The following is a 22,270-nucleotide window of genomic DNA, read 5'->3' as shown; positions in this document are numbered from 1 at the left end:
AGTCAATGCAACAAAGTCCTCGCCCCAACGAACCATTTGTCAGGCTTGCTTTCGCTTCAACGAAATTTTCGATGATTTGGGCTGGGTTTGAACAATTATTTTACAATAAAATAAGCATAGCGCCAGCTATCTGTAACTTTTTATACATTCAGGACGCTTAGTTTCACCGAAAATGCGCGTTGCGACCACACCGCCACCCAAAACAAAACAAAAAATAACTCATAGGCGCACGCCATTGCTTGATGGTGATAGCGATGTGGCTGGCCGTCTTTACACGAGGCGCAGGCCCGCTTCGCCAAGGCGGAGCCCCAGAGCTACAGCCAATCCGTATCCAGTTGAAATTGCATGAATGTGCTCCGCTGCTGGCGCGGTGCCGTCATGTATGCGTTGTGAGCAGCTGTCCTTGCCATTTTCCTTCTACCATTCTTCATAGCCAAGAGCGAAAATCATGTTTGCGCGTTTGGTCTTGAAGCCTAGTCATCCTATCTTAGTCGCGAGCGCGCGGTCCTGTTAAATGCAAGCGCGCGCGTCTTGCCTGCCAAGGTCAGTAGCTGCCATGGTCAGTAGCTGCCGTGCCCTGTCAGAGGATAAGATAACGGCACTGCTCCTGCCACACGCGAGAGCGGGGCTTCCCACGGCCTAGCAGCTATCTGCAAGTAATCAGCTCGGTGGACACGCCTTGTTGTACAGCGATACGTTTTGCATATCTTCACCCCCCTCCGTAACGCGTTCTTTGGGTGGTGAAAAATCAGATAACCATTGGTATGTTTGTTATCCGAATAAACATGAGTTATTGCGCGTCACTCCTTTTTCTAAACATTGTATTATGCTGCCAATGTTGCGGAAACGCACGGGGCTATTTTTCTGGCCTTTCCGTGGTGTGTTGGGGCAGATTTCGCCTCAACGAATTTTCGCTTCAACGAAATTTTTCGCACGTCCCGTCAATTTCGTTGTAGCGGGATTCGACTGTATTGTAAGTAACTCTATGGGCAAAGATAGCCAAAGCTTAAGTCAGCTGCTTAAGTCGGATCTTTCAGCTCAAATCTTGGTCGCTGCTGCCGTCGATTGCAGCGCAGCTTGAGTTGCATCGGGCTAAAATGTCTCGACCGCTTTCAAACTTTGCAGATACCTTCTGGGTGAACCCGCAGTACTTCATCACGCTGGAGGACCCTGATGATGATGACGATGAGAACAACTGCACCCTCATTGTGGCGCTGATGCAAAAGAACAGGCGAGCAGCAAGGACACTCGGGGCAGGCCTGTTCCTTACCATCGGATTTGCCCTGTACAAGGTGCACATTGTATTCACTGCTAAATGTGTAAATTCGACTGCACTTAGTGGTCAAACACTATTAAGCGGGGACCCGCCTTAGCTGCGGCTCAGCGGTTAAGGCATTGGGCTGGTGAGCCTAAGGACAAGGGTTCGATTCCCGGCCACGGCCGCTGCTTTTCTGATGGAGGCGAATAGCGAAAACGCCCGTGTGTTGGAGATTTGGGCCACGTTAAAGATTCCCAGGTGGTCAAAATTCATCCGGAGCCCTCCGCTACGGCACGCCTCATCGTCTGTGTAGCGTTGGCATGTGAAACCCCATAATCAAATCAAATATCATTCACTATTATGTAGGAAAAATTTCAGGTGAAGGACGTGAGAGACTAGGATTTCAGACGTTGTTCATCTGAAATTCTTTGCACCTAATGGCTATAGATCATAGAGTGCCAGCTAGTTTGAACCCATGCACTAAGTTGCATTCGAGGCTAGATCCTCCCCGTTCCTAGCTGGATTTGTCACTTTGAAGGTGCTAAATTAATGAGGAGTAAATTAAGTGATCAAGCATCCTGTAGGGCACAATCAGCCCTGTCCAGGGATGTATTCTTATTTAAAACTTGGGGATTACTGTTGAGTGTGAAGGGTTATTCTTAAAGCATCACTGTAGCATAAAAAAAATATTGGCCCATATTGGGAGGTCAAAATACAAATAGTGTACCATTAGGGGTGAGAATGATGTAATAATGCAGGAGATGTCAAACAGTAAAACGGGTTTTCTGCCAATGTAGATTTTTTTTTTTTTCGCTATGGTTTGGGATGCCACAAATGAAGGGAATTGGATCTTGTATGTACGTTTTACTGAAGGCAACAGTAAGGGTAGTAATGTAAACTTCATGTAACTGGCATTGTTTTTAAACTTTTTCCAGTTGGGCATAGTTTAGTTTCAGTCTGACATGCTCTGTGCGGGATATTCCATTCCCATGTTGGTACAAGCCCAACACTCCCAGCACTGCACAACCATCTACTAGTTTACTTTTAACACTCCTGTTTTCATGAGCTTCTGTTAAAGGAGCCTCTTGTTTAGCCTCTGTGCCTAGGGGTAGAAATATGGGTTCTGATGCTAATGGCTTAGGCCGTGCCCCTTCAATTCTAATTTTTTGCAAAGTCTCGGAATTTTTTTTTTTTTTGTAAAATGAGCTTTTTGATCAGTCATAAGGCTGTTTTGTTATCAGATATAGGCTGGTTTCAGTGCTGGGCAGAGCTTATCGCTACGTTTTTAGGTAACACTCTGCATCGCAGCGGCAGTGACAGGATTGTTCCTATCTCAGAATGAAGTGTCAGTGCGAAACAAAGGCAGCCCAGTTTTGCATCCCTGACAAAAGCATTCTGTACTAGCAAGAGTCAGAAAAGCAAAGTTTTTGGTGCGCACAGGGCATTGCACAGTGCAGCCCAAGTTGGGCCGTGCGTTTGCAGACTCTCGGCAGAGCCCTGCATTTGATCACTAACGCTTTATGTCGGAGGCCATTCACGAAGAAGCGGTTGAATTGTGCGTGAAGGCGTATTGTCCGTTGAATAAAAAAAAGTTTGGGGGGTGTACTCTTCCGGCAAGTGTTCTCAGTTAGCTTTTACCACCTTACAGCCACAAGGCGTCCACTTAAACGCATGCCCGACCAGTATTCCAATGATGTCACTCCAATAATTATCACTGCTTCGATGAGCAAACCCTTTTTCGAACGCTGACCTCGAACGACGTCTGCAGATCGACGACCCCGACAACTGCCCGACGCCCCTGGACATGGGCTTTTTCAAGTTCACGCCTTCGGCGGCGCGGTCGCACACCTTCATCAACTCCCGGGAGGTGACCACCCGGTTCAACCTGCCACCGGGCACCTACTGCGTGGTGCCGTCCACCTTCGAGCCCAACCAGACGGGAGAGTTCCTCTTGCGGATATTCACTGAAAAGAAGAACATCTCCCAGTACGTACAACAGCGTTGCCTACGACGACACATCGTAGGTGGATGTGGGTTCGGTTCCGGCCGCAGTGGGTGCTTTTCAGGGGGAGGCAAAAAGCAAAAATTAAAGCTGTTCCACTCAACGTGAAAGCTGTCGGAAGTTCAGAACAGTGATTTGCCATAATGGGCTGTAGCACCGTTATCCGTTCACTCCTACCACCCGATGCAATTCAAATTTCCTGCCTTTTCAGAGTTTGCGTACCCCCTGCCTGAAACGGTGCCAAATAACTCCGTCGATTTGAACGCATGATTCAAAACCCGCATGAACGAATAGGAAAGGTTGCATGTTATTGTTGTTTTAGGCGGTGGCAAAGTTTTGAATCCCTCTTTTAATCTCGCGTGCAGCTAAAAGTGTGTTGCCGCATGGCTCAGCATCATGGTTGCCAGGCTGGCGAATCTAAAAATTCCGATTTCAGAAGCTCGAAGGCGCTATCAACAAGACCGTTTCGGGGTAATGTGCTATAAGTGATGTACTTTTATTGGGGATAAAGAAAATATACTCTACAAAAACCAGTTGTCTGTCCCTTTAAAAGTCCCCGAATGGTTAACTAATTTGGGGGAACTCTCCACGATGGCGAGCCTTGTTGCTGCTCATGTGTAGCTTCAATCAAATCCATCAACTAATCAACCAAATGTCGTATTTGTAAGCAAAGGAGGTGACAATGGAGACGGTGACAATGACGGTGACATCTAAGCTGCCCAGCCTTGACTGATGTGATGCCAAAAAGCATTGTCCAGCGAGCATCTGGTCACCATACAATCATTCTAAGTGACTTCTTGTTAAAAAAAAAAAAAACAGGCTTCATCAGCACCTGTCTTTTTGTTTTGTTGTGCCAGATTAGGGCTGGTCGCAGTGAATTGAGTTCAGATGCGTTTTGTTGGGTTCGGTTGTGTATTTTGAACACTGAGGCAACACCTTTTATAGCTGCCAGAGGGTTGGCGCCGAGAACTTTGGTGGTTGCCCTTGTTCACAATGCATTTGTTTACCCATTTATAATCTTTGTCTTCCTTGCATTCAAGGACGCCGTCTAGTGGTTCCTAGCCAGTGTTTCAAGCGGGCAGTTCATTAGGTTTTTTGTGTACACACAAATAAAAGTGGTTATTGGGGGTGAATCAGCCACGCTAAGTTGGGGAAATTTCAGAGCAGCTGTTTTGACTTCAGCGACGTGCAGAAGTATCACTTTGCTGCTGTGGTAATTATTTTTTCACCGTTTCTGTTTTGTTCTTTTTCAGCGAACATGACGTGCCTCCTGCCATTGTTCCCCCTGCCGATAACGTAAGTCCACGGTGGAGCCCTTTGAAAAGAAATACTGATTGGGGCATTTGCAGCGTAACGAATACAGGAGTGTGATGAGAAATGACGTGTTCGGTTTCTGCTGTGTTGAAAGTTTGTCTTTTCGTTGCAGTGTAAATTTGAATTCTCGCACGTCCAAGAAGTAAGGATTTATTGCCTTTTTTTTTTTTCTGTGGAACCCCTTAATACATTTCTCGTTAACATCTGTTGCTGCCAGATACCCCCATAATTACGATTTTAATTGGGTTTTTCAAAGCTGACTTTGTTGTTCGAGGTGCCATACTTGGGAGAAAATAACGTCTCCACAAGTATAGCGCAAGGGTACAATTTTTTGTGTACTCAAAAAGATAACAAAAAAATTATTGTCATTATAATTTGAATTTAGGCAGTGGGGAGCATCAAGACAATTGAGAAATAAAGGAGAGAGATTAGGATGCAGATAATTAGATAATGGGGAATGTTTATTTTTTTGTTGTATTTTGTCGTTACTGCTGAGCTCTTTCGTGCTGTTCGCACGATTGAGGGCATTTGATAGGCAGCATTTATTTAAAGTGTGGGTTAGAAGCCTGCAAGGCAGTGCCCCCCATGCATCAATGGTTGCCTTCACAACTTATGGGATTGCTGACTTGTCCACTTGAGTTGCTGCATTGTTCAGCCAAAAGAACAGCTTTCATAATTTTTTTTTTGTGCTGTTCAGAATGTACTGTGACCTCTTCTCCATTTCCAATGATGTTTTTTGAGGTCTGTGCTTTTGTGTGCCTAAATCTTTCTTAGAAGGAGGCGTCGTCTCAGTTTCGGTTACAGACACATTCTTCTGGCTATTCTAGGTGCTTGCTGTGGTGACAATGCCTGCATTGCAAACACTATGCCACACCCGTTGTTGTGTTTTTCATGATCAGATTAGTCGGATTTCAAAAACAGTTAACTATTTTTTTTAACATTCCGCGCTTAGATTCGCAGTACTTTCAAACATTGAAGCAATAAAAGAAAATTCACATTGTAGAATGTGGGGCATTGTTTTAAGCATAGTGCAAGGCATACGTTCAAGCACGAAATTTTGAAAAAAAGAAAGAGAAATGGCTTTTTTTATATTCATGTTAACGTGGCAGGTTAGGGTAGTAGCTCTTCTCGGTTTCCGTTCGTAGTTGCATCAGGAACATGTTAGAGAAATTAACCTGCTTTAAATGACTTTACCTATCATTACAATGGTGTCTTGATTATTCTCACAGCAACACAGCGTAAGGATTGACTGCCTCTCTGTTGTCTAAATAGTACAACCGAGCTTCGGCATGTGTCGCTCATCAAGAGCATTGAGGATGTGTCTCTACATTTTCTCATTACTTTTTGGAGCAAGACAAATTTCCGGCCTTTCTCAGTCCGATTTTGGCAGCATTTTAGTGCCTTCAAAATGTGTTTTCTGCTTATTTTAGGCTTACCGACATTGATGCCTGCATTGTTGAACTGTTAGCGGCAAGAAGGTTGTGAAGAGTCATGCTTGGTCACACATCATGCACCCAAGATCTCTCACAGATCTCCAAATACTATACCTCACGTAGGCTCGTACAGTCAGGCTGAGTTGTTATAACCAATAATAAGGAGAATGACCATTGTTACAAGTGTTTATTTTACCATAGAACATATACAAAGTTGACGGTGCCACAACTGTTTATTGTTATATCTAATATATTGCTATAACCGTTATTGTTATAAGTGGGTTGAACTGTATCAATGGACAACACTGATCAGCAGCACAACATTGACTTTTAGGCTGAGCGGCATTTGGTTTGAAGGCGTTGGAAGCTTGTGTCGTAAAGTGACGATGGTGGGTGACGGGGTTGTTGCCGCAGGTCCGTGCGAAAGAAGAGGACCCCAGTTCTGATCGTGCTCAGCAATTACGGGCCCTGTTTGCCAAGATCGCTGGTGATGACATGGAAGTCAACAGCTACGAACTCCAGAAGATCCTCAACATGGTCTTCCGCAAAGGTTCCCTCTCTCTGTCTTCCCTTTCTCTTGTCGCAGCTGCACACTTTTCTACCGTTTTGTTTCCGTCAATTTTCATGTTACAAGTGCATCTGCATTCATGCTTCTTACCACATGAATGCAACATTTTGTTTGCCATACTTTCACCATCTTGTTCGTAGTTTTGTTAAATGGTTAGCGGCGGATAGAGGCTGTAATGCAGTGAGGTAGATATAGCTGTACAGCGGTAGAAGTTCGGACAGGCCTGTTCTTATTACTATTTTGGCACACTTGCTTGATCATTCGTGGGTCTATTATTAAGATTGCAATTTTATTGGATTTCCCCTTTTTTTAAATGGCGTGAAACTTTAGACAGCATGACATACCAAGCATTTGCTGCCTTCTAGCATAGTTGATTTTAATTTAACAATATTTGCTACCGTTTACATCAAATAGATTTCATTTTTTTTCTGATTTGTGTGAGTCCATCCCATTTCCGGTTATTTTTATTTTTATTTTCAAACTGCCAAGCTAAAAACGATCTCTAATATTTTTTTATCTCAAAATTATTGTTTTTATGACTACCAATTTTTTATTTCGGAATAAAATGTGCCTTACAACCTTACTGGTATATTTTTGTATAGGCCAAAGAAACAGTAGTTTTAATAACTGTTTAAACGTAGCATACCATGAAGACAATGTAGACATTTGTTTTAGTCAAAAGGTCGTCTTTGTGGAATGACAAGTAGTATTTCAAGTTTAATGATTGTGAATGTTGATAGTAGGGCAAGTTTTTATTCTGTACTATTGACCGTAACTGTGAAAAGATGAAGATAAAGCTAAGGAAAAGTTGAGCGTTGGTGCTCATATGTCTCAACCCTTGTCTTCTGTACTGTTAATCAAATATTTGTCCTAAACTGCACCTACTTAAACTTGACGATTAGGGAACAAGAGGTAACAGTGATGATGCCGCAAGGCACTTTTCTGCACTCATCCTTTTTTAAACAGCGTTACAGCTTTTGTGCTCTGTCAGATAAGTCTCCTTAATGTTTCTTGTTTATGTGTCTATTTGCAAGCACCTGTGCCATTTTGGTTGTAGTAAACAGAATGCTGATGAAACCAGAGTTGCATAGCTGGAACACTTGTTCATTCGGTTCTAACGAAATCGCTAAATCTGCTTCAGATGAATGTCGTGCCAAATGCTGTGTAACTGTGGGCACTTTGTTTTTCTGGATAAAGTGAATTGGACATTTTTTCTCGCTGTCATCTTAGCTCTACATTAACACTCTTCAAAGACAGTGACTGGTGTGTCATCTATATTTTGTACAGTTATGTCACTCTGGTTTCAATGCCAAAACTGTTAAAGCCTATTCCACCTTGACTGTGACAGTGTTGCTTGAACATTTTGATCATGGTACATGCGTTTTTAACCGTAATCGAAGCCTGCGTTTTCAATTGTTTCACAATTTAACAGCTGAGTGAAGACTACCAGGGTGCGGCAAAAGGTCTCTGCCGCAAAATGTTGACGCTCATCTAAGGCATGCTTTGCATCATTTTGCATTAACCCCGAGTTTTCCCTCCTTCGGCACTCACATGCAAAGCTCGTGAATGCTCATTACCAGCCATGCGCAACTTGAAGGTAGAATTTTTTTTTTCATGAAGTGGTGATGATAGCACTACCCAGGAACATGCCTTCCGGCATTGGCGATGGGAAGATTGCTTCTGTTAAAAAGTGTTGTCTCACCAACACAGCACATTTGAAGGAGCCTTTAAATCATTTTAAACCTGTTTTAGCAAAACAGGTCTTTGAGATGTTTTTAATTATAACGCAAACATCTATCACACCTGTACATCAGCATAACAAGCTTTGATTGCTGAAATTCATAACATAACAAATTCTATTCCCTTCCGAGTTGCACTTTTCACTGAAATTCATTTCCCAATCTGTCTTTTTGGTTCCTAGAGACTTCAAATTTTTCACCTGCAAATGCAAATTTGTCATATATAGGATGAATTGTGTTTATAAATGAAATCGCAAAAAATTCGTGGGCAGCCGTGCATATCAGGATGCACATAAATTGTTTTGGGCGACCATCTTAAACGAACAGTAAGCACAGCCATCTCTATCAACAAACATGAGTTTACCGGGAATTGCGTCTTGTCGTTTCTTCAGATGAGGCTCCTGAAGACAAACACCGCAAACCGGGCAAGTGTGATCGATTGTGTGTGCACCGGCACGCACACACATTTAGTGCGGTTGTTTACCAATTACTCGAACCAGAGACAAGCGCAGGACGAATTTGTCTTGAAGTAGCGCATCACGTAGACTTTGTACCAAGAGTGGTGCATTACCCATAACGTCACCTTCGCACAATGCCTGTTTTGTCTGTTTTTTCGACTTGTCAGTTGTTGCACTGCACTTTGACGTGATCGAGAGTTACACTAGTTTAGTTCTTGCCTTAACCCTTGCTTGCCAAGGATTGCACACTCAGTTCGGCACCGAATGTCACTGTGGCACCGAAATGCACTCGTAGCAACTCACCCTCCCCAGTAACCTGCCTGCTTTTCCTGACAACTTCCTACTTGAAAAGTAAATTTTCCCTTTCATCATAGACCGCCGTTACGGGGAACGTCAAATACAGACCCTTTGATCATGGGAGTGATTGGCAAAAAAGTCTTTGGGCACCTTTTCTGAATTGTAATTCAGTCTGATTTTATGTGCCTCACTTACTACAAGTTTTGAATTTAAAAATTGCTGCTTATGTATGACAAGAAACAATATGATATTGATCTATCAAAATTGCCTGCTATGAGATTTTTAGCTTACAGAAAGGCTGGCTAGTTTGTCTACCAAACTGTGGCTTCTTTTAGTGGCTTTCTACAGGGAGTTAAGAAACACATTGCATAATAAAAATTTCCAGTACTTCAAAGCACTGATTAAAGACAAAAAGACAAGAAAGATGTTCTGAGGTGTAATGGTAAGAACTTGCGAGCTATTTTAGGGTATTCATTCCACACCTCGGGGGGAAAGCATATGTAGGGCTCATTCCTTCATCACGCATGCTCCCCGATGGCATGCTCTTAGCATGAGCACGGTCTCCCAACCGAGTCTGGGTGTACCCCAAGGAGCTGTACTCTTCCCTCTTCTGTTCGTTACACGATTCAAGTACGCGCGCACTACAGCATAGTGCACGCATTTCCTTGTGTGTGCCCGACCCTTGCATTTTCGTTGTGGCAGAGTTGGAGCGCACAAAGTTGAAGGCAGCACCTCCGCCAGAGCAGGACGGTGATTGGCGCCGCTTGCTTAAGTGTCTTGACTGCTTTAGTGTGCCACCATGTAAGTCCCTGAAACGGTTTTCCTCTCTGCACACGCACATTCACCCCTCGCACACACGCACGTCTGAGATGAGGCTCGCACACCCGGGGTCCGTGGCTTGGTTGTTGTCTGCCCAGCTCAGATGGGAGCTTTGCCCGAGAGCACTGGTATTGTTGTCGCTTCGGTGCGGTACATCCACTCGCTCCTATGCTTCGCAGCACAACCCTGTTCTTCGAACTCTCTCTTTTCTGGCTTTGCGTAACAGCTCTAGGCTTGGCTTATTTTATACGAGACCAGTTCGGATGGAATTTGTTTGATCTGCATACAGATGGTTAAAGGAACTGCCAAGTGTAAGTGTTTGCTATGTTGTTACCGTGTGGTTATTTATGATGATGCATTGTATGTAAGGGCTGATTTTATGCCTAGGCATGGTCACTGATGTTGGATAAATTTAACAGATACTTGCCATTATTGCCAGTCTCATTAGTTGTATCCCAAGGCCACTTTGATTGTCTTGCAAGTTAGCTAAGACAGTGGTTTTCAGCCATGAGTTGAAAAAGCAGGGACCCAGAGTCACTGATAAAGCAGTTTTATGGCATCCTTTGCACATCTAGACCTTTCTCATAGCTCCACTATAAGGTTAAAAAGCCAATTTAAATTGAAGTTGTGGGCAGGGATGCCAGAAGGAATGTGCAAGTTTCTTCAAAGGTAATCAGAAAGCATGGTTAGCTTTCAGAATGGTTAGCAGCAGAACCGACTCTTTGCACAGCCACCAGGGTTTGTCAGAAGTAAGAAAGGGAATGGGGCCAGGCTTCTCTACCCAGCTTTTATGTTTTTGCCCTTCGACATCTTTATTTGATATCCACTGAGCTTGAGAAATCAAACAATGCAAAAGATGACGTAATAAAGTACAACACTAGGGCGTCTTGGCTATTAAAGTACAATGCAAGAGTGTACGTTATTGGCAATGTTGGTTGTTGCATTGCTGAAATGTCTCAGTGTGGTGTCCTGATGCTTCCTGCCTCAAGTTGGGAGATGTAGGAATGCACCCACCACAGAGTGACCACGGACACCAAGTATTTGTGTGGTTAGGTTAATCTTTTTTTTTTTTTTTTCGGCAATCAGCAAACAACAAGGTTCACAAAGAGCATGCATTTGTCAGTTCCTTTAACCTGAAGTCTCACAAAAGCCCTGCTTAGCACTCCATTTGTTTTACATTATGAAAATGACTACATCGTTTCAAACTCTGTTCTCCTCACTTCCTTAAATCGTTGGCTTCGTTCAGTTTATTTGTTGCATCACACACACACACAGAGGTGGGGTGCCGTATTTGCGAGACGCTAAGTGAAATGCGCTCTTGTTGTTGTTTTTCTGTTCCCGAAAATCCTCTCTCCTTCATCGTCCCTTCACGCTCCTCCCTTTGGGCGCTCGCAACGCCCACTCAGCTCCCCAGGAAGACGATGAAGAAGACGGTAAGCGAGTCTACGGTGTGTCGCTGTTGTCGTGTGCATGACTACGTCCGCTCCATCTCAACCTCGCACTGTCTCCCGACCCACTCGAGCTTCCCGTTTCTGTCGCTTTTTTTTGTTTGCCGAGGGCCGCCTCCAAGAGCTGCGGTAGGCTTGTTTTGTACCCCTATTAACACGGCATTGTGGAGGCAGTTTACATGTAGATGACTTTTCAACTGTCTTTGTCTTAGACGTTGCCTCTTCAGCCTCCTTGAATAGCGCAGAAGGCAGTTGCATTCCAGAGTTTGCTTTAGTTTTTTCACTCTGACTTTTTGTTTTTGTGTGGCTGAAAGGCTTGCTAATGAGTTTTTAAGTGGGTGGAGAGATTCGGTGTGCAAGCTAATTTGGAGGGGGGGGGGGGGTGATAGGCCTAGCATGACGACTCTGCTATAAATGTCACGATGGGTTGCGTTGATTTTTTGGGCTTTATCAAAACTGTTGAAATGAGTGTCAGCCAGTTGTTTGGTGTATCCTATCAGGTTTCCACCCACTAGAAACTGAATTTATTTTACTTTTCTAGTATACTGCTTACCTTGTTCCAAATGTGTAATATCTCTATACGAATTTTATTTGCTTATTTACCCGAGAAGGTCTTGCGGTTTTGAAACCACACTAAAAAATTTGAGGGGTTGGTTATTAGTAATCTTTCTGCTACTGCTATAATGTTTCAAGTTCCATTAGTGTCCTTTAGTTTGGGGTGGGGTGGGGGTAAATGTAAATGCTGAAGTAGTTAGTAGTGGTTATTGCTGACATATTCTTTTTCACCGCACAAGCTAGGTGGTTCACCTTTTACTACTAGCACAGTGGTATTTCACTGGGCCAAGGCATGAAGTATCAACAGTTTAATGTTAAAGAACGCAGGTGGTTGTTATTGACCTGAAACACTCGAGGCTACATTGTAAGGGTGCTGGGGTGTTTTGTCGGCATAAAATTACAGCAACTACTTGGATATTATTAATTTACTTATTTAGACTATTGGTTCAGCGTAATTTTGTTTTCTTGTAGTAGTCATTTTATGGTTTAGCACTGAAGGTTAGTCCTGTTACTTTAAAAGCTTCGTCTGCTCTTCAGCAGCTACTTATTGGATATTATTAATTTACTTATTTAGCCAATGTGTTCAGCATGATTTTGTTTTCTTGTAGTTAAACCTCGATGTATCGAACTTCAATGTAACGAAACCCTCGATGTAACGAACCACGGAATTTTTTGTAACTTCAAGTGTATGCACACCATGTATTTTCACCCTCTGTGTAACGAAGTGCCGTTTGCCGGAATTTCAATGTAACGAAGTTTCATGGAGAACTAGGCACGAAATTTAAGTTGTAGAAGTAGATTTGGGGAGACGCAAGCGCCGAAATGGGGTCCCAATAAAACGCGAACGGCGACACGGGTCGCCCAATGCCGCGGATGCAGCCAGCCACGGAGTCTGAGTAAGCCCCTTGCCTACAAACTGCGTGGCGTGCATACACGGCTGGCGCACTGTTTCTGTCGAAGCTTAATCGGCATCAGCGTGAACCGCACGCAGCGTTTTCTCCCTGAAAAAACGCAAAACGCGCCCCGCAAGCCACAGGCGCGCTGACGCAGCCGCGGAGACCACCCGCGCGATGCGGGTAGCTCCAGCGACCGCTTCTAACCGCTCGCTGAAACGCAACTCGAGGGGCAAATGAGAGGGGCAGGCGAGAAAAAAAGCGGATAACGTGGGCGAACTTTTCATTGTAAAACGTGACACGCGCCGCTTGCGAAAGCGCCCATCAAATATCCTCCGCAGTGGTAAGCCTAATCGCCTCTGGCGTTGCCGCCGCCGCCGCCGCATACCGCCGCTTTGCACTTCGTTCGAGTCAACGTTTTTAGATTAGGTCGTTGGTTCGAGTTCGCTCATGCTTGTTGGGTTTCATCGTCCCAGCAAGCATTTGTGAATCTTTATAAGCCTTGCACGCGCGTTTTTTTTTTTTTTTTTTTTTTTTTTTTCACACTGGCGTCCGCGATTGCGTGCCGGCGGCGGGAAGTGACTCGCGCTGCGCGCGGCAGTGGGAGGAGCCTGACCAGTTTCGCCATGGTTTCGCCAATGGGGAGGCGCGCACCCTATGGCGGGAGCTTCGAAGCGCCCGGGGATGCCGGCTGGCTAGACGACAAGGCTTAGCGCCGCGGAGGATATTTGATGGGTGCTCTCGTAAGCGGCGCGTATGACGTTTTACAGTGAAAATATCGCCCACGTTATCCGCTTTTTTTCTCGCATGCCCCCTCTCGTTTGCCCCTCGAGTTGCGTTTCAGCGAGCGGTTAGAATCGGTCGCTGGAGCTACCCGCATCGCGCGGGTGGTCTCCGCGGCTGCGTCAGCGCGCCTGTGGCTTGCGGGGCGCGTTTTTGCGGGAAGAAAACGCTCCATGCGGATCACGCTGATGCCCACGTAGACGATTAAGCACCGATAGAAACAGAAACGGTGCGCCGGCCGTGTATGCGCGCCACGTTTTCTTTTTCAGGAAACGCTTCACGGGATGAATTCTTCATTATAACCGCGAATTTCGATGTAGCGAAATTTCAATGTAACGAAGTAAATTACGAATTTTACCGACTTCGTTACATCGAGGTTTAACTGTAGTAGTTTTTATGGTTTAGCACTGAAGGTTGCTCTGTTACTCTTGTAACTTAATCTGCTCTTGGGTGCCAAACATGTCACATTTTGCTTCATCTTGATTGTACATACATGCATCTCGGTTTGGGTGGGGGATTATGTATAACTACAGGGCCACTGCAATTTCTTTGTTTGACAGCCAACTAGGAGTGCCGTGTGGACTGTGTCCACTTACTCTATGGGTGACTTCTGTAGATGCCACATTGATGTTTTCGTTAACGTAACCCATTAAGTCATACGTTTACCCTAGTTTTAACCCTAACGGAATTGTTTGTCCTGCATATACGCCTGAGTGTGCAATATCTTGGTAATGATCTGCGTGGGTATGTTGGACATACCATAAACAGTTTGTTTCCTGCATGCCATAATGAAAAGTTTGATAAGTGCTGGACTTTTTATACATGGCTGTTGTCGAAACATTTCTGTGTTATTCTGAAGTCTTGACACTTTCTTGGCTATGCTGTGGATTGTTTGTTTTGTTCTCATTTTTTTCCCGTACCGTTTGCGCTTCCAGAAATCCGATCCCAGGAGTTTTCTCTGGATGTTTGCCGGAGTATGGTTGCTCTCATGGATGTATCCTTTGCCGACAGTGCTTTGCGACTATACTGGAGAGTGGTTGACAGCTCTTTGATTTCGTTATTTTTTCCCCAACATCAGATCATTGCAGGTTGCCTGTGTTATTCAGGCAGCACAAAAAATTCCTCTTTCACCGTAGCAGCAGTAGGAGTGCATGTGAAAAATCGCAATTGCGTTCAAGGGACCGGCTGCGGTGGTTCAGTGGCTAAGGCATTGCGCTGCTGAGCACGAGGACGCAGGTTTGATTCCCAGCCTCTGCGGCCGCTATTCTGATGGAGGCGAAAAGCAAAGACGTCCGTGTGTACGAGATTTCGGTGCACATTAAAGATCCCCAGATAGTCAAAATTAATCCGGACCCCTCCACTATGGCGTGCCTTATCGCCTACGTTGCATCGGCACGTTAAACCCTACAATCAATCAATTACGTTCAGGGGAAAGTCATGGGTACTCAGGGGACTTGAGCATAATCTAGGAAGACTGCAGTGTTTCCAGTTGTATGGCTGATACTAGTTCCCTTATTTCAGCCCACACTGGGGTGCTGTAGTAGCTGCCTAATGAAATGTGCACGACATTTTGTGATTTCTACGCAGTTTTTAATTGTAGGGAGTTGCAAAAGGGATGGGAGAATTGTTTCTACGAACACCTGTAGGCCTTGTGGCTCCTGTTTTTCCTGAACTTCTCCCCCCACTACCTAGGATGACCATTCAGGAAAACTGGGCTTGGATGAGTTCAGAGCTCTCTGGATCCTGATCAGGACCTGGAAGGTGTGTAGATGCCATCCGTGCCTCTCTTGTATCTGGCACCCTTTTCCTTCCCCCTCTCTGGCAGCTTGCGTTTTTTCCCTCTTCCTAAACTTATTTCTTCTCATTCAACCGATGCTCACATGTTTTTGTTTGTGTGAAAAATTTGTGTCCGAGCCCACTGTAGTACTCGTAGAACTAGTAAACAAATTCTAGTACTAGTAGAAGAGATATGCCGTCATATTCAGCAAGGGTGTAGTCGCAAACTCTTCTGACATAATGGCACACTCTGAATTTACTTTTTTTAGCTCTTAGTCATAGCTCATAGCTGTTAGCATAACTTTAGGTCTAAAAAAAATTAAGCTATTCTGTGCTTACATTTGAGTCATTTTTCGCAGCATTTACAAATAGAAGTTGAGGATATTAGATTGCTTACGGCAAGTTTGGCAGGCTCCTCTGAAGGTGCTAATTCTGAGGTCCTGTCAGAATGCTTGTTACAGCTTTAAACCCTGGAAGGCTCTTTAGTATATTTTCTGGAGTTTAAAAAAGAAGTCCTTTGTCCTAGGCGTCAGACTCACTCGAGTTTAAATTGCAATTTTCTGTTCGTTGTCTATTCCATTCAACAAGCTAGCTAAGGAAAAACAGTTATGAGGATACTATTTTGCGTTAATATTCTCTGAAACCGTTTGGGGGAGGGGGGGGGGAAGAAAGATTCACGAAAGCAACTACCTAGTAGTTCAGGATGGCACAGAAACAATTAGATGTTTAAGCCAACCTCTTTGATAAGGAGCATGAACTTGGTGCTGAATGCACAATTTTTATTTCCTTGTAGTGTGTGACAACGTAATTATATATCGGTGCCATAGATGCGCTTAGAGTGATTGCAGTTGTTGATTCTTTCTCAACTATCCAGTTATGCTGTTCCATGCGCGAGAGTCATGTTTATGCGTTCTCGTCTCCTTTCAGAATGTCTTCGCCGCATTTGACAAAGACGGGTCTGGCTATTTGAACACGTTCGAGCTGCGGGCTGCCTTGGGTTCCGCCGGTCAGTCCTGACTTCTCATCACTCCCCTCCACAGTCTCCCGGTCTCGGTCTTACTGCCACCGTCCTTTGTTGCTGTGAATGTCACGGAAATGGAAGCACCTGATCCTCAGTTATGCCTAGATGACTGGAAAAAATTAGGACTGTGCGAATAGTGATATTCGAAGCAAATTTGAAACAAATACTAATGCTTTTGTTCAAATGGTTTAGAATCAATGCAGACACTTTGCAATTTTCGATATGGTAGCAGAACTTTGCAAATAGTGAATTTTGCGTTCGAAGCAAATTTGAAAGAAATAATCCTTTTGTTCCAATGGTTTTGAATCGAAGCAGATACTTTGCGATTTTTTTCGATACGATATCAGATCTTTGCCGTTTCTCACTTGTAACTGCCTTGTAAGAAAAAGAATCCTGGCTAATAAGTTCTGGTGAAACATTTCTACGGATAAAAACAAACACGAAAAATCTGTTTGGCTGCTTGTAGCTTTATTGATCATATTAAATTTTGTGTGGAGACAACTTTAATCTCATGTGGCGACCCCATCAAACACAAGTGTTTTGGTATCGGGGAATCACAGCATAACCATTCTAAAAAAGGATTAGCACAGTTTATAAGAAATTGCCTGTATTTACATGTGCACACACATTCACATACATGCACACACTCATACACATGCACACACTCATTCACCTACACACACAGACCCACGCACGACACTACTTAATGTAATGAATGAGTGCAGAAATAATTTTTGTTCTTCGTTGACTTTGCTTTCACCTGCAACAGTTCAGAAATGCAATTAGGAGGCCAATCGTACCGTTTTAATGGGATGTGTATACATCTGGCAAGAAGAACTCAGTGTGTAAGTGTCTCTGGCGTGATGCAGTTCTCGACAACTTTGCTTTTTGTCCGATCTCTCGTTCCCCAGGATACCAGGTGAACCAGCATATTCTCAAAGCTCTGGTCCTTAGGTACGGCAACGACGATGGCAACATTGCCTTCGAAGACTTCATTGGGTGCGCCGTCAAGCTGCGGACAATGATTGGTGAGACGTTTTCATTGCCTATGCCGGCTATTGACTGTGTATCGCCGATAACCCAATTTCCATGAGCATTTTCAGCTGTCTGCTCGGAAGTGCTTGTGGCGTAGCGTTCTTGGTGTTGCTGTAAACGTACTGTACGTGGATAATAGGCGACAACCGAAACGTGGAGTTTGAAGCCGCCTTTTTTGTGCATGACCTGCGTGCTTCCCTATTCACTCCGCCTGTCAGCTCGTTCTAGAACTCTCTAGAACGCTATACGTCTATCTCGATGGTCAGTGCTTAGCTCTCCATGTGATCACCTCCTGCAGTTGACTGCAAAGCAAACGTCGTGGCCTTGTTTATGTATTGTTAATTTACTTGAATATTTATTTATTTATCCATTCATTCATTTGTTCATTTATTTTTTCATTCTTTTATTTATCGATGTAACCTACATGCTCCTAAATGATTGTTTTAAGGGTGTACTATACATGAATAAGCACTAAAATACAGAAAAATGACATAATAATAAAGAAAAAAATTCAATGTTTGGTGTGATTGCAGCCAGAGCGTATTGGAAGCTCAATTCTCAATTTTTCTTGTGGGCAACCATGAACCGTTATGTATCGTTATGAACCGTTATTTTTTTGTTCCGTACCTGAACTGTAATGGAACTTTTATTTACAGAACAAAACAGAAACTGAAAAACATTTCGTTCCGTAACCCTGCTTGCAACTGCTTCACCAATATTTGAGCAGCATGTGAAACCGCTCGAAGCATTCTCCTGGGTGCAGGTTAGGGTTGTTGCTACAGGTTTTGCAGAAAAAAGTTTCCCTTCTGCTTCCTTTTCTTTTTTTATCGCTACAAACATCACAGTCCTTGCCGCTTTGGGCTGGGAGATTGTAGATGAAATAGCTCATCCCATCTAGGCTTTCCTCGCACTCCATACGTGCAGATAGGCCCCGCTTTTTGGCTCAAGCCCTCAGGTCACCCACCAGCTGTTGGATGAGGTTGCAGCGGTATTGCAGATTTCGCTGCTCTTTCTCGCCACAATTCCACAGCTGTGCACGCCTCCAAAAACAACTATTCGCAATGGAAACCTCCAGATTCCAGGAAAAAAAGCTTTCACCACCATTTCATTGTCTTTCGACAAAATGCGTAACTCACAGAGCAATGATCCGTACGGTGCTGTCTCCACCTCCATCGTAGTCTTTGTCACTCACTTCTGTTGAATCACTGCCATCACGAACTGATGGAGGCACGCAATTGTCTTCCTCACTGAAGCCATCAGCGCTTTCACTAAGTGCACCAACGTAGAATGCATGCAATGAGAAAGCGGCCATGCTTTTTAGCGAACAGCGCGCACGTGAAAACACTCTGTAATTCAGAAAGCACGTGCTGAACATTGTGCTGCACCCTATTGCGAAAATGAGAAAACTTAAAAGAACTAAGTTCACTTATCCCTCAAGAGATGGCGGATCATGATTATAAAGAATTCGGGCACATTTTAGTGAAAAAAAAAAAAACGTAAAACTTGACCTCGAACATCCAAGTTGGGCGTACCCTGACAGTGGATAGCTACGGCCGTGTTACGCAAGACTGCTGATCTTTCCCTTGACAAAATGCCTTCAAAGCAATGTGGTGAAGCCGACTTTAGGGGATTGTTGTAAACTGTTTTTGCAAGATGGCTTTCCCACATTGAGTGTTGCACAGTGAAGCACATCCTTCTTCGCAGGAAGTATCGTTGCAGAAAGTGGCTCCAACTCTTGCTTTATTGAAACTACCCCGAAGCAAATTATATGACAATTTGCCGTTCAGATAACTCTAACATTACGCCGAGTTTTGTTTACTTTTCAAAATTACATAATTCACGGTAAAGTTGTAACTATTGTGATATTCCCGTATGCTGTCAGTACGTGGGCTTCTACGGGAGGGAAACGGACAGCCCCATGTTTGCCCACTGGAACAAAACTAGTTCGTCAAAAGTTCATTCTGTTAATTAACCAGGAACTATGCTCAATCGCAAATTACAAAAGAAACGTGTTTTGCTTTGTGCACTGCTTGGACTATGACCGGTTCAAAGCATATTGCAGCTTTGTTGATCATCCTTCACAAATAGCAAGGGCACTGAATTTTTTGCTAGTGATATGAAGAAATGCTGTTTTAGAATTAACTGCGTATTAACTTTGCTTTCCACACGTTACTCCAAGACACAATGTCATCCAGTGCTTTTATCTGATAGATTTTTGCTCGTTTTTTCACTGCGTTATCTTGCTCCAACAACATGGTACGTGTGTGGGGAAATAGGTACAAACTCAGCTGTGTTTAACAAGTTTCCAGTATTAATTAGTGATGTGAGCAGTGTAAATCTTAAATATGTATCTCCAGGCAATGTCCCCTGACTGTCCTGCTTTTCTTTTGTGGTTTTTTTTTTTTTTCAGAAATTTTTCATAGCAGTAAGTTGTCACCCTGACTTTTTCGGGCAATGTTTGTCGTTCGATTTGTATCCCCTTGTTGTGCTGTTTTTACTTACTTGTACCGGTAATGTGTTCAACATATTGTGGCTTTTTTTTTCAACACAAACCTTGCATTTGCAGAGATTTTCAAGGAGAAAGACACAAGGCAAATTGGAAGCGCAGTTTTTACGATTGACGAGGTATGTTTCAGTATTGCTGCTCCTTTTCTCATTTGTTTTGTTGTTTTATTCTCGTCTCGTATGCTTCAGTTGAGTTGGTTTGTGCCAACGTTAAAGGTGTTACAGTTGCAGTTATCACACATAGCTGTGCTGTCAACAAATAATCTCATTTTGCTCATCTATCAAAGGCCGTGTATCGGGTCCAGATACTATCATTGCGGGAACATAGCGGGAACAGCGTTTTTTTGATGCTTGTATGAACTCATCTTTTTTTACTCAAAAAGAATGCTGAACGCTGCTTTGTGGAGGGCAGAGCATTTCATTTTGGCAATGATAGATGGCACCACCATTCTGCGATGTGTGTTTGCTGGTCACTGCAGATGGCTCTACCATTAGTGAAAATTATCACTGGCTTCAGAAATAACCTCGTAAGGGTGGCAGTCACGAACCTTTGTGTACACCAAGTTGCTCCACAAATTTCGCTACACTAGAGCGAGCTGTTTGCAAAGTAAAAAAAAAAAGTTCTGAAATGGCTCGGATAATGTTACATCGGCTTGCCTCTGCTTTTCACGACTGTCTGTCCATTTTTTTCCGCAGTGGCTGGAGAACACGATGTACTGCTAAGAGGCCAAATGCAGCCAACGTGTGGTTATCCTCAGCGCGTCATCTTGAAGTGGGCGAGAGGGGAGCTCCTAATCACCAGACTGCCAATCACCTGCCGTTTCCAAGACTTCTTTTGGGTCTTTCCCTCAATTCAAACGGACTTTCGAATAATGCTACGCTTCGAAAAACTGCATGTCCCCGCGCAGTCTCTATCGCTTTTGTGATGTATAACTTGCATCGCGTGCGCCCGTACAGCAACAGACGTACGGCTGCCTCGCTTTTTTCCGGTAATGTAGGTGTCGCTAAGTGCTGCATTGTGCGACTAGTCACGTTCGCTAGATGGGCTAGGGTGAAATCCACCTTACATGGAGTACTTGTTCTGACGGAATTTGGTGCACATTACGAGGTGTAGTTGTTGTGATGACGGCAATCCATACAGGGCATACGTGCTTCGAATTGTGAGAAATCTATGCCAAATAACAGTGCTTTCAACAGTGTGCAAGATGTTTATGGTGGGCGCGTTCACTCTTTTTCTCTAGGTATCATGGCGGACACGATTGCTTACCTTACCAATGTCTTTTTCGTGGCGGCAGCACTCGGGTGGGAGATTGTTGGACTTCCCGGCGGTACAAATGCGTAATTGCACCACTTTTTTTCGTAAATTTCGTGGGAACCAATTCCCTTGTGCATAGGCTTGTATAGTACACAGGTTTCCATCTGTAGTATTTTCTATGCCTGCATTTTTGCAAATATGTACGTGCTTTTACAGATTCTTACGAATGGACGGCAAAGAACTGATGCTTTTTTATCGTTGTTATATTTTTTGCAAGTAAAGAAGCATTAAAAGAGCATTTGTAAGTGAGGCTAGTTTTTCTGCCTGCTGTTGGGATAGTCAGCTGACTGACTCTAACAACAATCAAGAAGTTGTTTTTGCACAGTAGCCAAGAGCTGGCATGAAATCCTGGAAGATATCCAAAAGTTGGAGTGAAACCAGTGGAAACTGGTGAGAGGAAGAAAAGAGGAGGTAGAAATTGCGGCAAATGCGAGTGCACTAGACTTTTGGAATGCATCTTTTAGGAGATGACACTGCACTGGTACTAATTCATCTGTAATTGTGTTTCACTTTTGGGCGTTGCTTGATTGTCTGAAAAGAAAAGTGCAAGGACTCAATTTCCTGGCAGTGAAGTTTCCGTGTTGCTTTTATGGCGAGTGCACGTCCCCTGTGTTGTGCGCTATGTGTCCTTGCTCCTGCGTCTTTCAATAGGTCCTTCCATTCGTTACGTGTTGTTATACTTTTGTTGTTGGGACTGTAACATGCAGGCTTTTGGAGAGTCCTTGTGTGTCATTGTTACTTACTTTTCTTCTAACGCAAACGTGCGCCGCATAATTTGTTGACCAATAAAAACAAAGAATCAGAGAACACCTTCGTGATGTGTTACGTTTTGTGTGTGTACCTGCTCAGTGAGGAGAGGAGTAGGGAGATTGCATTGTTGGTAGATAGTTGCAGACATTGGCGTCCAGGGTAAATAATGGTGGTGTTAATAATGTCGGTGTTGACTGAAGAGGTAGCGAAGTACTTGGATTATTCAAGTGAAGCCTCTCATTGTCATCTGTAGGTCATCCAGAACGCACTGCAGGAAACAACTTTTTCTGACGATAATGAT

General features: G+C 43.9%; 1 protein-coding gene across 1 annotated transcript in view; it reads left to right on the top strand.

Annotated features, from left to right (window-relative positions):
* Positions 1-22,026, top strand: part of LOC144149307 (calpain-A-like) — a 114,522-nt gene extending 92,496 nt beyond the window's left edge. Inside the window, exons 10-21 of the mRNA XM_077680876.1 lie at positions 1,126-1,292; positions 3,027-3,244; positions 4,514-4,556; positions 6,422-6,557; positions 9,772-9,870; positions 11,295-11,321; positions 14,503-14,561; positions 15,260-15,328; positions 16,271-16,349; positions 17,276-17,392; positions 19,966-20,024; positions 20,601-22,026. Of these exons, the coding sequence (XP_077537002.1) occupies positions 1,126-1,292; positions 3,027-3,244; positions 4,514-4,556; positions 6,422-6,557; positions 9,772-9,870; positions 11,295-11,321; positions 14,503-14,561; positions 15,260-15,328; positions 16,271-16,349; positions 17,276-17,392; positions 19,966-20,024; positions 20,601-20,627 (1,100 nt within the window). The 3' untranslated portion in view covers positions 20,628-22,026. The remainder of the gene's footprint in view (positions 1-1,125; positions 1,293-3,026; positions 3,245-4,513; positions 4,557-6,421; positions 6,558-9,771; positions 9,871-11,294; positions 11,322-14,502; positions 14,562-15,259; positions 15,329-16,270; positions 16,350-17,275; positions 17,393-19,965; positions 20,025-20,600) is intronic.
* The last annotated feature ends 244 nt before the right edge of the window (positions 22,027-22,270 follow it).

The sequence above is a fragment of the Haemaphysalis longicornis genome, unplaced genomic scaffold, assembly GCF_048455015.1.
Source record: "Haemaphysalis longicornis isolate Haplotype H1 unplaced genomic scaffold, Haemaphysalis longicornis Haplotype H1 scaffold_8, whole genome shotgun sequence".
NCBI lineage: Eukaryota > Metazoa > Arthropoda > Arachnida > Ixodida > Ixodidae > Haemaphysalis > Haemaphysalis longicornis.
Note: the sequence above shows the minus strand (reverse complement) of the source record. Positions and strands in the feature narration are given on the sequence as shown.